This window comes from Haemaphysalis longicornis, unplaced genomic scaffold, assembly GCF_048455015.1.
Source record: "Haemaphysalis longicornis isolate Haplotype H1 unplaced genomic scaffold, Haemaphysalis longicornis Haplotype H1 scaffold_4, whole genome shotgun sequence".
Lineage (NCBI taxonomy): Eukaryota > Metazoa > Arthropoda > Arachnida > Ixodida > Ixodidae > Haemaphysalis > Haemaphysalis longicornis.
The window spans coordinates 59,361,592-59,377,245 of NW_027526361.1; the positions used below are offsets into that span (position 1 = coordinate 59,361,592).

General features: G+C 48.5%; 1 protein-coding gene across 2 annotated transcripts; it reads right to left on the reverse strand.

Moving 5' to 3' along the window:
- Positions 1 to 3,663: 3,663 nt before the first annotated feature.
- Positions 3,664 to 15,307, reverse strand: LOC144178771 (putative defense protein 3). Of its 2 annotated transcripts, none has more exons than XM_077706878.1 (4): positions 15,155 to 15,307; positions 9,265 to 9,480; positions 8,591 to 8,801; positions 3,664 to 3,869 (listed from the first exon to the last, which is right to left on the reverse strand). In XM_077706878.1, the coding sequence occupies exons 1-4, from the start codon at positions 15,255 to 15,257 to the stop codon at positions 3,809 to 3,811; spliced, it is 591 nt and encodes a 196-aa protein (XP_077563004.1). In that variant the 5' UTR covers positions 15,258 to 15,307; the 3' UTR covers positions 3,664 to 3,808. The 2 variants fall into 2 exon arrangements, with proteins under 2 accessions (XP_077563004.1, XP_077563005.1); XM_077706879.1 differs by having other exon boundaries at positions 9,265 to 9,477; positions 15,155 to 15,288.
- Positions 15,308 to 15,654: the final 347 nt, after the last annotated feature.

Here is a 15,654-nt window from a genome sequence, read left to right on the forward strand (position 1 = left end):
CCGTCGCGCAGACGAATTTTCGGGTTCGAGGCGCTCTGACCTTGGGGGAAAAAATGCCGTAAACACTGTGCATTGACGCTCGTATCTTTCTGGTCGAAGCAGAGAGCTCGCGCGAACGGCTTTCCATACACGACACCGGCCAACTGGCATAAGCGATACTGCTACTGAAGTTGAACTATTATTAACCCTAATAAAAATACGGCACATACGTACCAGTCTGTATTCGTCCATCGCGACGGGGCTGACGAGGCAGCGGTGCCGACGGCAGGGCGTTCGTCTGTTGTGGCTATCGCGGAATGGTCGCTTTCACGTCCACCGCGTATCCCACAACTCTTGCCGCTCGTGCACTTGGAAGCATTGAGCGTTCAAGTGGTGTGAGGTTGTTAAATGCAAGCCTTAGCTCCTCGGCGAGAGTTTTGTTCTCCGGATGAGGCGATTCCATGACTAGGGCTGCGGGTGCACTAGGTTTTACAAGTATTTTTAAAATGGCCGCCGTCTCGGTCGACTCCCGCGTGTGGGTGCTATACGGAGTCGACATACTAAGTATCTGTTTCATGGACCGGCCCGTGTGACGCCATTGCTCACGTCACCAAATGTGCAATTTTAGCGGGAAATTTAAAATTTTGGCTTAAATTGCCTTATTTCTCAGTGAATAAAGCATCATTTGCTTCCGGGAAAGCGCTTGGGGTACTATGAAACACCTAACCTTTCGAATAAAACAAACTTTTGTTTTCTCTTCATGGCTCCTTTAAAGAAAAAACTCACCGCCATCGCCCACATTTTCAAATTTCTCGCTGGGAATACGTGGGGCACATCGGTCACAGGAATGCTGCAACTGCACCAGGCACTCTTCTTGGGAGTTTTGCGCTACAGCTTGCCAGCGATATCCGGTACAGGCTCCTCTAACCTTCGGGTGATCCAGAGCATCCAAGCGCAGGCTCTCCGCACGTGTCTTGGTTTGCCGCGATGTGCTTCAACAGTGGGCACATTATACATTGCCCAAGACTATTCTACAGCAACTTATGTGACCACTGAGACGCTACGCCTACACATCAGGCTCCTCACGAGGCTACCATGTCACCACCTTGCGCAGCTTCCTCAGAGTCGACCACGCTCTTCCTTTGCAGCCATTGTCGCAGCGCACAGGGCTGAGGTACCGTCAGACTACACGCCTGCGGTCACACCGTCCTCCCCGTTGTTCTGCCTGACAACACCGGACATTCGTCTGCATGTTCCATGCATCGGAAAAAAGGCCGACTTACCACCACTGGCTCTCAGACAGTTTTCTATGCAGTTACTGTACGAACAACATAAGGACCGGAAGCATGTATACACAGACGGTTCTGTGACGGCTCGGCAGGTGCGGTGGTTATACCATCAGAATCAACCAAGATTCGATTCCGTGTCGCCCATGTGACGAGCTCGACGGCTACTGAACTTGCAGCCATCCGTGAAGCTCTTCAATACATCATGGAAGCTTCTCCCCAAAAATGGTCCATTTTTACCGACTCCAAAGGCGCCCTGCAAAGCTTCCGAGCAGCCCTGCGCTACGGTCCTTTGCACCAACTAGTGACAGAAATTCGGGAATTATTTCACCAGGCTGTCATGAAGGGCCATAATATTGTGTTTCAGTGGCTGCCAAGTCACTGTGGAATCACCGGCAATGTCTCGGCTGATGCAGCTGCCCGGACAGGCCATGACAGCGAAAGGACCATCTTGCTTCCGCTTGCAAGGACTGATGCCGCTAGGCTGCTTCGTCAGTTCGCTCGGAGGACCTCCATTACCCAATGGAATACACCGGACTTTGTGCACCCGCGCCTCCACAACCAGGACCCTCTACTCCAGCGTCGTCTTCCGTGTGGGCTAACTCGATCACAGTCTACTTTACTTTGTAGGCTGTGGTTGGGAGTGGCCTTCACGAAAGCCTACTCCTTCCTCATCGGGATGGCCAGTAGTGCCCACTGCGACGCCTGCGAGGTTGAAGATACAATCGACCATGTGCTTTGTTGTTGCCCCAAGTATTCATCGGAAAGACGCGTTTTGGCAGCCGAGCTCAGAAGATTGGACAATGAACTGTTCAAGCTAGGGACTATTCTAGGACAAAGACCCCTACAATCGACTTCGCAGAAGGCAACAAAAGCCCTTCTGCGTTTTATGAAGGACACAGGTTTAGCTGAGAGACTGTAGTGCCCACGAAGGGACTAAAGTGTGTGCGCGACCCCGCTCCTATCCCCCCTTTTTCGCCTGCCATCTCTTTTATCCCCTGAGCACCCCTTCCCCAGTGCCGAGTAGCAGTCCGGGCTCTAAGCCTGGATAACCTCTCGGCCTTTTCTTTCGCTTTTCTCCTCATCCCCTTTTAGGAGAGGCGAAACAAGTAGTGCATCATGACAATAATGAGAGCCGACAGTCGTCGCCTCGATGCCAGCGCCTACGTGTACGGGATACGCGCAGCGTAAGCTGCGGAGAAGCCGACTTGCGGATGTCGCGCTCGTGACACGGTCCGCTGCTCCTTTCGCTGTAGCGCACCGTGTGTTCACCAAACGATTCGCTGACAACCCGTTTAATTTCGTTCGCACGGACGGTTTCCGAGCGCCGGCTATGGTTTCAGTCGGATTTACGCAATGCGACGACGCGGACAATCCAGTCTCTAACGTTTATGCGTCTGACGGTGTCATACCGACGAAATATAAGTTGCGACGTGCAAGTTTATATCGATGCACAAAAAATATACAACTGCTCCTGTGAAGGCACATTACCGGTTCCTATTAAAGAGGGAACAACCACATTTTTTTAAGAAACCGCCGAAGCACGGTCGCCATTTACCACAGTATAAGATATGGATATCTTACACCGTGCTGTCTTAATAATACGGCTGGTGGCAGTCATCATCACATACAGCGTATCAAAGAATTCTGCATCCTTGCCAGGTGAACGTTTTAAGGGAACACTTGCGCAACAAAGTAATCATTTTCTATCATAATTTTATGTACACCTGGTTCCAAAAGAAACAGCATCCGTCCCCTTCCCCTCTCAACTATGTTCCGATCGGTGTACCTTCCCACGTGGTGGCTCATAGCGCCAAAAGTGGAGCAAGGTTTTGGGAAATTAATCTGGTGCGCGAGTTTCTAAGGAATATTCCCTATGTCACTTGTATACACTTCATCATAGTGATCCCATTCGGTGCTCTAAACAGTTCCTTCCAAAGAATACTTACCACTTTTTGTTCGAACGTTAAGTATGCTAACAAACTATGTCGTCCAGAGAAAAAAAAGGGGGCTTTTATTTCGACAGAAAATTCACCATAATAATAATCATGGTGTTATTAACGCCTATCGTCTTTATTAGGCTCCTCATATTATAAATGTATTGTCAAAAAGCTTATGCAACCGCTATCTCCAACCTGACGGCAGCGAGCCGGGGAATCCAAGGTTTCGACAAAGCTACCGAGGTTATTTCACGATTTTTCTTCGGAATACTGACGAGAAAAACTGGACATTCTTTTTTCAGCCAAAATTGGAAACATTGGAGCAAGGAAAGGAGCCAGGATTTGCCCTTTGGAGTTCCTTTCTTGCCCAAGTACTCCCTCAATAAGCAGGGGAACGCAGTTGCGGTGTGGAGACGTTTGACCTACCTCCCACCAAAAAAGCACAAGACGAGATTAGGTGAGTTCGTGATTTATCTTTATTTGCTTAAGACGGTAGTGCTTCACCCGTTGTGTTCAACACTCGAAAACAAAACAGAGAAAAGAAATGCCACGTCCGAATGATGTGTTTGCACAGCGCAGCCTGGATGGTTGGGAGGAAGGAGCTTAGGCCACGGTGCTCTGAAGCCCGGTGATGTATTTGTGGATGTCGACAACAACGGTGGCCCTACAGTGCAAGAAAGCAGGCAAAAATACGTCAATATACTGGCAACCTATTCAACAACATGTACAACTATATTCCAAAGGAACCAGAATAGCACTTGATTGCGTGAACGGCATGTTCACGGTCTTACATTGAGGTTGCCTCCTCATTTTCACTGCATGGCCTCTCTGAAGCATTTCCTCGGTTTCATTAAATTTTATTCTCTCTCTCTCTCTCTCTCTCTCTCTATATATATATATATATATATATATATATATATATATATATATATATATATATATATATATATATATATATATATATATATATATATATATATATATATATATATATATATCCATTGCATAAATGCCCGTGTCTACCAGTGTTCCTCCGAATTCTTCTAATCTCCTCTCCTTGCCATGTACGATTTTTTTGCATTCGCCATCGCCTATGACTTCGATTTGACGTGTTGCATGGTCCATTGATGCCGCTTCAAGGGGCCACTATTAAACCACCTCGAAGATCTTACGGGAATCCGTGCTTTGTGTTGACATTCACCCCTGTTTTTGGCGCGGTTTCGCACTAACAGGCTTTGAACTGCCCCCGGACTGCCCGGAATGCAACCCAGAACTCGATTATCCCATGTGTATACAACCTCCAGTCCGAGCGGGGTCGACCTCGGACTGCCCGCGGACTGCACAGGCCTGAAAAGTCGAGAAAGTCCGGTTGCAGACGATATAAAGTAGGGCAGAATGTCCCGCCATTCTTTTTGCAGAGCGATATCATGATACCGCTTTCCGAAGATAGTGAACTCTCCCCCGTATACAGAGATAAGAGAAGTCCTCTCCCGCTGTGCACCCGAGTGAGGAGTAGATTGAAGAGACGTGCGTGCGTGCTCGAGAGCGTATGAATGCGCCCTTCACATAGCTGTGATCGTATCCTGAGCTCTTATCTATTCTTCAGGAGAAGAATTGACGCTGACCTTAAACGTTTTAGTTTCTCCACTCTTAGTCGGTCACTGTTGGAGTGTGCCGGTCCGGTACGGCAAGTTAGCGAGCTTGAGTGGAAGTTCTGTCTTTTTGGTGTCTTTGTCTTTCGCGCTGTGCATTCTAGTCGAATATGAAGTTAGAGAGACCAGTGCGCAGTTACCTCTACGTATACTACTTAGATGGCGTCAGTAAACGGCGGCCAGAAAAAGGAATAATGATTCCGTTACTTATCTCCATTCGGTAACTTTTATGATGTTTAAGCCCTATACCCGCGGGCATTTATTATAATTAATGAAATGAAGGATAAACGAGGCGAGTCGCTCTGCTTACTTCAAACAGAAATCTCTTCGTCTAAACAACAAAGTGGCACACGTCACTGACAAAGTGCGTAAAATTGAGTGCGCGCCGGCCGCGTGCTCTGTGTACCACATACTACTGGCACCGACAAAAGAGGGCATGCTAAATACCACGGCGGATCGATGAAAAGGACCTTCTTTCCATTGAGCGGCCGTGCTAAAAACAAACGCCTCACACGCCAGGTGCAGAAATTCTCCCATTGTTCGCGCTTTGCAGGACGTTTTGCCGCATTAACGACCGCACAGCGTCTAATTTGAGTTTCCCGGTCTGCGCAAGCACAGTGCCCGTTCCGGGACTAAAAAAAAAAAAAAAAAAGGAAAGGGGGGTGAGAGTGAGCAGCAACGAAAACACGTTTTCTACAAATGTGCCGACACGTGCCCCATCTTTCATAGGCTATGTGTTCTGACGGTCTCGGCGGGTGTTCGAAAATGAATGTTTTGCGCTGGCGCGAGTGCCAGCTAAAACGCAGTTAAGATGCAGATATAATTACGCCGTCTCTCGCTGTACTAAGCAAGCTTTCCTTTGATGTACGCGGTACCGTGGTTTATACATACAGGCAGGGGCTTGTAGGAGCAGACATTATGTCGCCTGTTCAGCGGCCTCGTAAAGTTCTCTGTGCGCAGGAAATGAAAGCGTCCTCTTTTGCGCTTCCCGCTGATGTTGGAAGAGCGGAGTAGGATACACGTGAAGATAACAAAGCGCAAGTAAAAAGGAGGAAGTATATGGTGTTGTGCAATACGCGAGTGCGGAGGGGCGTGAGGTCCACTGACGCGCGCTGTCGCAATTCGCGATACAGATTACGCGGTCTGCACGTCACATTTCTGCTTTCGAAACAACACTGTTCACTTTTGGCGCTGCACAGTTACTCCATGGGTTTCTTTGAAGAAACGCAAATGTTTAACGAGAGAGGCCTGAAAATAGAGGTTGACACGAAAACTAAAGAACCATCTGTTGCATAATTGCTATAGAAGCGCGAGCATGGTTCCGCTTTTGGAGTACTGCTGAGACACGTTGGTTTGCTTATGACGCTTTTGTTTTGATCTGCCGAGACCCGTTCGTTTGCTTTTTACGCCCCTTCGCCCAAGGCGCCAATAGCGATCGTTGCACGACATCATCCTTTTGCACACAGCTCTATTCCGCTGTGCTGGCTCTCGGCCGCTGACGTCATGCTGCCCCAACGCGCGTGCGTGGCGCTCAGTCCCGGAGGTTCCGCCTCCCATCCTTAGAAACAGATTCGGATGGTTTGAGCCTCATGTGCTCAGACATAATATTAACTAATGGCCAGTATAATACGATGATAAGACAGAGATAGAGAAGAATAGCAAGAGATGTAACTGCTCGCTTCTATTTTCTAGTATATAATTATATTGGGACGTAGCCGTCGCAACACGAGCAGAAATAAGCCGTCCGTGTGTAAGAGCGGACCGAAATGGCGCGTGTAACAAGCAGAACGTACGGGGCACATTCGTGTCATCAGAAAGTTACCGGAAGACTTGAAGCGTCAGATTTCTTGAGCAGTTATAAAAATATGAATTCGTTGGTAAGGGCGGCTACAATGTTGCAGCAACATCAAGCGAACCGCAATTTCCAAACCAAATTTTTCTTGAAACAATATTTCGAAAAAAATTTTGAATTTTATAAAATTTTGAAAATTTTCGAAATATTAGTTACTTAATTATCATGCTAAAGTGGTGGGGAGCACAACGTCTGGCTAGAATTTCTGTAAGGTTGAGAGCGCGGGAAATAAGCATAATCAGCTTGGTGCTTGTGCTAAGCAACAGCGGCCCACTGCACAACGTTCACTTCGTCGCGTGGTAAGGGCAGCGCGTTTTGACTGGCATACTGAGTCGGGGAGGAGATTCAATATAAATGGTTTGCAACAAGGGTGCTACACTGGAGAGAGAGAGACAGAATAACGTTATTATTTTCAGTAGGTTTAAGGGATCTGTGCGGCCGCACGCTCCAGCCTGGCGGCGACTAGCGTAGCCCTGTCTACGAAGGAGAGTTGTGTCCCTAGGTCAGAGCTACCCAGCTACTCCCACTGCTCTTCGGAGGAAAATTCAGTACAACACGGACACTATGGCGCTTCTAGGAACCATTTTCTACTTCTATCCCAACAATTAAAATATATTGCTGGTTGTTCTACCTGTCTTCCTGCTGTTCTCTGCGGGTTTTTTTTGTTTTTAGTGTGATTGATTGATTGATTGATTGATTGATTGATTGATTGATTGATTGATTGATTGATTGATTGATTGATTGATTGATTGATTGATTGATTGATTGATTGATTGATTGATTGATTGATTGATTGATTGATTGATTGATTGATTGATTGATTGTAGGGTTCGAACGCGCCGACGCAACGCAGGCGAGGAGGCACGCCGTAGTGGAGGGCTCCGGATTAATTTTGACCACCTGGGGATTTTTAACGTACGCCCAAATCTCGTACACACGGGCGTTTTTGCTTTTCGCCTCCATCAGAAAAGCGGCCGCCGCGGTAGGGAATCGAACCCACGTCCTTTTATTGTGATTCGTACGTTCTGTGTATAGCCTCTTCTGCTAGGGCCAGATTAGTGACTTGAAGTGCACTAACTCCTTGGGCCCCTCACTACTAACATGCAATGCCAAGCAGTGTTTGTATAGTTCACCCAGCTTGCCCAATCAAGCCAACCATCAACCTCATCGCATCACTCCTCGTCAAATCACATCACATCACATCATCACCTTGTCACAGCTTAAGTTATTTAAGAAGTACCACACATGCGGAAACACACGCACGGCAGGATTGCGGATTGCTTTTCCTGTACAGATCCAGTAAGTCAGATCTTTGCTGGATGCCTCCGAGATACTAGCTGGTAATTCTGCCAAGACGAACAAAATATCAGAGTCAATTCTTCCTATAATTCTTTATTTCATTTTCTGTTAATCTTCTGAACGCCGTTATTTTAGGCAACACCAAAAAATACGCGACTTCGCAACTTTTGGCGAACACTAAGTGTTTAAAGTGAAAACTTTCCAGGTGAACATTATATCATCAGCTGTCTCGTATAATACCAGAACTAAACACCAAGGAACATTGGGAGCTTTAAAGTGTATTTTTTATGATTTGCTTACTTTTATTATGTTCTTTTCTCAGTGGCTTTTCTCAATAAACGTTTATGCAATCAATAAATCAAATCAATCAAACAATAAACAATGTACTAATGAATAAATGATTCAGTCAAGCAATGGATGAATCAATCAAACAGCGTGTTTACGAGTTTTCCCATTCCCCAGAGCCCACGTCATCCATTTATCTTTTGCGTCACATCCCTACCGTCGCCTTCTTTTATCGAAAAGTCGACCGCCGCTATTCCGAGTCGACCGCTAACAAAGAGCCCAGCGGCGGGTACTTGCCTGAAATGCACCTTGCCGGAGACTCCCTCTGGTGCCTTCCAGAGCACCTTTACGACGGTCTTGTCAGCAGGGCCCGTGTGCGTGGCGGCAGAGCACTTGGTGATGGGCTTTGAGTCCTCGCTGGCCTCAAACTGGCCGACCTCCTGGTTCTTCTCGTTGAACGCCTTCACGAGGAAGCCCTTGAAGGCAGGGCCGCTAGAGGACAGGGTCACTGCGAAGTCGTGCACGCGCAGCGGTCAGTGCTACGGCTCGGAGTTCTCTGTCCCTTAGAAGGTACGGATTAACTCTGTACTGGCCTGAACCCATTCAGGCCCTTAATATGTACGCCACATTCTAAACTTTCTGCAGACAAGCAGCTCGCATGTAGAGACCACCAATAACAGACCGCATACTCACAGGCAAGCCTCTTCTACCAGTACTTAACTTCAAAAACCTTACTGTTGGGAAACTCGGCCCTTTGTCATAACTGATCAATATCGTTCATTACAGTCCAAGAAGCTCGCTAGCGGCCCTCCCCTGGAAACTTCCCTCAAGCACTACAGATTGCAGTTTGGACGATTCTCTGAGTGGGCACTAATGCGAGAGCTGGTGTGGATGCATATAGGGATCACGCAGGCAGTTTTTACGCTTCCAGAGAGGAAAGAGCTCGAGGACACACTGCAGCGTGCGCGTACCTGCGACGGAGTCGCCGCCCTTGAAGTCCCTCTTGTCCTGCACCAGCTTATAGGGCGTCGCGGGGCTGGCCTCCTCGTGGAGCGAGTCCTTGTGCACGGGTTCCATGGTGGCGCAGGCCTCCTCTGGGGCCCCACCCGGGTGGGCCCAGGTGACGCCCACCACGGCCACGAGCAAGAACAGGGCGTACCTCGGGGATACCATGGCTGCTGCTGCTGCTATCGTAGTGTCCGCCACCATGAAATGGGGACACAAGGGCGTGCCAGTTAATAAAAACAAACATTTGCGGTCCCTTCACGCACAATATATACTCGTGTATATACACAGTCAAACCTCATTAATTCGAAATGTGAGGTGAGAGAAAATATGCTAGAACTGACCGGATAACCGGAGTTTGAACTTGGGGAGGGGGAGAGGGGGAGGGTCCGTTCGAGTAGCGGTACAGCGCACGATAGCGATATTAGCAACGATAGCGCAGTAAAGTAGGCCCCGCGGCACGTTCTTATGATAGCAATGTGAATACTCACATACTGCGAAAGTACGGCCAGAGAAGCAGGCGCGTACTTCCCGATTACGAAACGTTGTGCTCAGGTAGCACAGACTGGAAAAAGACGCACCCATACACGAAGAATATCAAAAATAGTCATAGAGGCGTATGAAAACTGCCAACGTCGAACAACATATGGTAGGATGCACGCGACATTCCGCTTGAAATTGCACAAAAAGTACTCAGTGGGAATGGGTATTTTTGTTCGAGCTAACCCTGGCGCCTGTTCACGGTTCGAATTAAAGAGCTTTTCGCTGCTGAAAAAACGCGTTACTTCCCGCGACCAATCGGACCGTTCGAATTGTCTGTTGGTTTGAAGGATGAGAGTTTGAACTAAAAAGGTTCGACTGTGTAATGACACCTTCAGCACCCAAGAACGCCAACTAAGGCTTGGAAGAAGTAGTTCGCCACCTTCTTTTTTGTTGTTGTTGTGTAAAATAAAACTCTGAAACGTTTGCAAGAAAGACAGTGCGAAAAGTATGAGCCCCTGGGGGGATCCGAACCAAAAAGCTTCGGATTACGTACGCGTCCGATGCATTGCCGATTCTGCTGCCGGTACGGCCGCAAATGCCCCACAAAATAGCGGAGAATACAGCCGCCCAGGTAACTGGCCTGGTAAGGCATTGGCCACGGGATCAGAAGTTTGTGGGCTCGAACCCCACCCGGAGTGCATGTTTTTCTCCACTTTCTTGCAAACGCTCAAAAATTCTTAATCCCCCATACAGTGTTCGTTAAAGCCAGCTTCCATTTACAAGAGTCCACCCTTTCGACCATGCTCGCAGTGAATTGTAATGACTGAACAAGACTAAAACCTTCGCTTCAGAGCGCAGGCGCCTGTGCCACATTTATCCGTCGCCACGCTTCAACGCTTCAAATACTTTTTTTTGGGGGGGGGGGGGGGGGGGGATTGGAGGGCGGGTTCGATTCGTGGGCAGTGCACGTGGCAAACATGAGCACGAATGTCAAAAGCTGTTGCTAACACCTAATGGAGGCTTACATTTCCAGCAATCCCATTCAACACGCGACTGACGGGATTTCGTTCACGGGGCTGCCTGCGCAGTTGGCATCGCGATTTTTTTTTTTTTTTTTACGGGCAAAATAGACGCTCGGATCTGCGAAGCCTGTTTGGAAGAGATACCCGGTCCGAGCACATACGAGGAACCATCGTGATGCTGAGTAGAAACCCGTGTACGGCAGAATGGATTCCTTTAGCTGACTGTGCATACTTAAGCGTAGGAAGTTTAGGGGATAGGAAGCGGGAGTAGAGGACGGTAGTGGGGGCGTGATAGGACACGACAGAAAGCTTATGCGTCCCCAAAACACCCACCAGGCACTCTGGTGCATCCGCCCCTATAGTGTCACAAAGTTACACCAGCTGGTGGACTTTCCTTTCAATGTTTCTGTCAATACATGCACGCATACATACGTAGGGCAGAACGACGAGTGGGGGGGTGGGCGGCAATGTGCGATAGGCCTGTTTTTGTGGTGCGCCACCAAGCGGGAAGCGTAACTACAAAATAACGCTAACCTCGTCACCGCTGCTTTCGCTACACGGCGGCGCTTTCTGCGGAGGTCTAAGGCAGTGGCTTTTCTAAACTGCTACTACGCTGGCTCGATCCCTAGTTGCACGAAAAGCGCGAAATATAAAATAGCATGCCCTGCGGTAGAATAAATTACTGCACGACCTCTCAGTGCTTCTTTTTGCGAATCTTTTAGTTAATTTTTGTTGTCATGGTTTTCACGTGTCATTTGTCTCGTAACGTGCAACCTCGCGTCGAATCGATACTTATGTCACTAAGGTTATCGTCACCATAGAAGCTCAGTAACGAAACTAAGCGGGCTATGCAATCGGTACAGCTGCGCGTTGAAATCGCTGCGAGGTAGGAGTCTCTTTCGTCTGTCGCCCCACCGGCGCCAATCAGAGTTGGAGGAATCGGGGGGTCGCGGCCGCACATTGTCGCTGTGGTGATCAGTTCCGGCGTTACGCCCCACCATGACACCAAATATTTAAATTAACGCAAAGACAAGGTCGCTGCGAAACATGGCTCACAGTTCTTGCAGGAGGCTCGCCTGGGCGGGATCAGAGGGGAAAGCAGAACTTTAATTCCTATTTAACGTGCGAAGGGTATCTGTGGCTGGTTTCCCGGCGTCGCTTTTTGAAGCCGGCTTAAGCTCACGGTTACTTTCATATCACCAAACAAACAAAAACAACACTTGTGCCGTAAATTAAAGTCTAGCTAAGCACATAGTTTGTATAGGCAAGATGTTTCCGAACTAGCAGTGCAGGCATGCCCCAAAATATCAACGCTTTTTATTTACAAATACACGTAGGGTTGTTTTTTTACGAAAATAAATAAGCATTCCCGCTAAACATTGGCAAGATCAAAGCGCAGCAAAGAACTTACCCTTCCTTCCCAAATAAAGTTGAAAGAAGCGCGAAAACTTTCTTACATTGGCACTGCATCAAAAGTGCGTCCAACCTTCGCCGAAAGTGCGGCTAATCGAACCTCACACCGTCAAATACCCAAATCGCAAACGGAGAACGAACCCGTGCGACGACTCTCAGTAAGCGCACCTACGAACGATCTAAATGTAGTATACCGATACGTGCTTTGTGTGATAAAGGTATACTATGTATGTACTCCTTCTTCATGATCGATGCGTGTAAATCCTTATCTATAACCGTTCCTTTTTCGCGATTTTCAAGTAGCCGTTTTGACACAATGGAAAAAACCCGGTTCGACGCACGTGCAGTGTGTCCGGAGATCTTATCAGAGCTTTTCGGTCGACCAACCGGACTATGTGGAGATGTGCACTAGTTTCTGAACAGGAAGCCATCGGTTCCACTAAGAAAGCTTTCCCTTTAAAGTGTATTCTGCCCTTGAAGCCGTGGCGTGTTCACGCACTAATAAAGATAAGTCAAACATCCGCGCAGCAGAACCAGCACGTGTCTCCTACACTGCGCGCCCTGCATACATATATGTCTATGTTAGTGTGATTTTGTAGCGGGTCCTCTGAAGTCCCTCCTTATTCGTATGCCACAGCGGGGGCCAAGAGGGATCCGCTATAGTGCAGTCGTCGATCTATCTCACGGCCAACACACACGCCGGCCAAGAAGGAAAGCCGGGCGTCCTTCGGCTCGATGCGTGTCGCGTGCCGTGTGTGCCAAGTGAGTCTGCGTGCAGATGTAGATCACGCGTGAGGGGCTCCCAGCTAAAGGAACGCGAGATAAAGGGGAGAATAATCGGTCAATCGGTTACCTCGGAAGAGCAAGTAATGAATAACGTTGTCAGTGGCCAGGATTTGCGAGTAAGGCTGTTTCGGTTCAATAGGCGGCCGATCGCGTCCGAGATAACGATGGCCGGGTTCCCTCAATGCTATTGGTTTTTCATATTAGCGCGGTATCTCTTTTGATAACTGTGGCTCTGGGAGAAAGAAGCCTTGGTTCCCAGGCGTGGCTGAACTGACTATGTCCTCCAAAGCAGTACAAGATACTATGATGACAAGTGAAGGCTGTTATATTATTGAGACTTTTTTCTACGACAAAAACCCTTTGGATATCCCCTAAATTGATTATTTAGTCAATGCTGGGCGATTGGTGGCAATATTGACGTGTGTACGTGGCCAGAATGTGCGATGGAACCTGTATACGAGGCTACGCTTGCCGATGCCGCCAGTCCAGATAATTCCACACCCAACTCCGTGCTATTTCAACGACTAAACACCTTTAAAGTAAAAACCCTCGGCGCACCGTAATTATGGACAGCTGCTCGTGTACAAAATCACTAAAAAGGGAAGTATAGTCAGCGTTCCCACTCCAGAACAAGACGCACGTCGGCTTAGTCCACTTATCAGATATGCGAGGCTGTATTTTTTACTATGAAAATATACATGATTGATTGATTGATTGATTGATTGATTGATTGATTGATTGATTGATTGATTGATTGATTGATTGATTGATTGATTGATTGATTGATTGATTGATTGATTGATTGATTGATTGATTGATTGATTGATTGATTGATTGATTGATTGTGAGGTTTAACGCACCCACGCTACACAGGCGATGAGGCGCACTGTAGTTTTGGGCTCCGGATTAATTTTGACCACCTGGGGATCTTTAACGTGCGCCGAAATTGAATACACGGGCGACGATAAGATATAGGCACATTGCGCTGATGTTCGACTCGTAAGCGGCAGCGCCATTTTCTATATCCTGGTGGTTAGGGGGGTCGTTTACTGTAGGAAAGATGCCACGAATATAACAGGCGCGGTTCGTAGCATTCATATTACGTAAGTGTCGGCGCCCTGTCCTAGACTGCAACAGCCTGAATTATCACGAGTCACGCACGGGCGCCAACACGAAGAAGGCATCTAAGAAGGCGCCATGATAACAAGGCTGAGAAGAACGAACAGTTTAAGTGGCGCAGACGAAAATACGTTAGCTGTTGATATTGTAGCCGACCAGTCAGATCGCAGATCATACAAATGGCAGGGAGGAACCGATGCATTCATCACGGCCGACTTTCTTTACACCATGTTTCAGTGTCAATACCATAGATCGTTGGCAGCGGGGGATGCTGCAGGCAGCGGGTGATGACGGCACGAAAAATCGACTCTTTTATCGATGCCCCAGCGTGCGCTACAGACAACTTTAGTTGGAAAAGTGCTGCGCTCACAGCGGCCTCTGTGCGGTGCAACGTGCCTATAGCAAGGAGTTACATTTACACTGTTCACAAAGAAGGGAACCACGGCAGCCAAAAGCCTTCAAACCGCTGGTCGTCTCTATGCGAAACGTCACCGTGACATTACTGTCCCCACCACTGCTCGTGCTGTATACGTAAGACGGATGATGTTACGATCGATATCGCCATTTCGTATGCTTCTGGAACGACAGCCGGTGTTACATTGCCAAGATGCGGAGATGTAGAGCAGGGAAGCGCAATCTGCGGATGGAATTCCGTCCATTCGAGGTCGTTGAATCGGACCGTAAATGTCATAGTTAAGCCACAGGCCACGGAACCCGCGAGATCCTATACTCCAGAGAAGCGCCGCTTGCGTAAGACACTGAAAAGAAGGATTCTTTTCCCCACGGAGATTTGGGTGTCTGTCGGACGCAGCCGTGCTCAATCCTTTTTGCTTGCACACGTCGGGTTTAAAGAGCGATTTAGCACTACACGCTGGAAGCCAAAAAGGTGGGAACAGAAACGTGACGGAAAAATCTGAAAGTCTCCCCGGAAAATCCGTGGGGTATCTTCATACATCATCTGCGAAACAATGCACTTGAAGCGCGCGCTCTGTAAAAGCCGATTGTGGCGGCGTAGCTTTGACAGCGTACATACCTTCGGTTCTCTTCGGCGTACTGGCAAAAGTGCTTTCAGAGTCGCAAGGGGCACGGACTTTCACTCGAACTGGCGCTTTTTTATAGCGCCGCGGACCCGCCATCTGGCGGGCAACCTCAAGCTACGAGCCATCCGCGAGAGGAGGCTACGCGGGTACAAAAACAAGCAAAACGAAACCCCCCTCTTCCCCCCCACCAAAGTAAAACTAAACCCGAGAAGAAAGCGAGGAAGAGCAGCAGCAATCGAAAGCTGCGACATGAGCTAGCCAGGCGCGAACGCCCTCGACGCGGAGAGCGTATGCGCTACGTTAGGCGGTGACATTGACGCTACTCTTCCCCTTCCGCCGAGAGAAGGAGCCTAGACAAGGCGTCCGAACATGTGCGGGCGTCTTGAGCGAGATCGCCCCAAGAAAACAAGCGGGGCCAATCGAAAGGCGCAGTGAGAGATCATGGAGAGGGCGGGAGATGGAGTGGGAAGCCTTCTCCGGTTTCCTGCCTGAC

Coding starts and splice junctions, on each gene's coding strand:
- LOC144178771 (XM_077706878.1), bottom strand. CDS start 15,257: ATGGCGGGTCCGCGGCGCTATAAAAAAGCGCCAGTTCGAGTGAAAGTC. Junction 9,481..15,154: donor TACGCCGAAGAGAACCGAAG/GTATGTACGCTG, acceptor ACACTACGATAG/CAGCAGCAGCAGCCATGGTA. Junction 8,802..9,264: donor GGGCGGCGACTCCGTCGCAG/GTACGCGCACGC, acceptor ACGACTTCGCAG/TGACCCTGTCCTCTAGCGGC.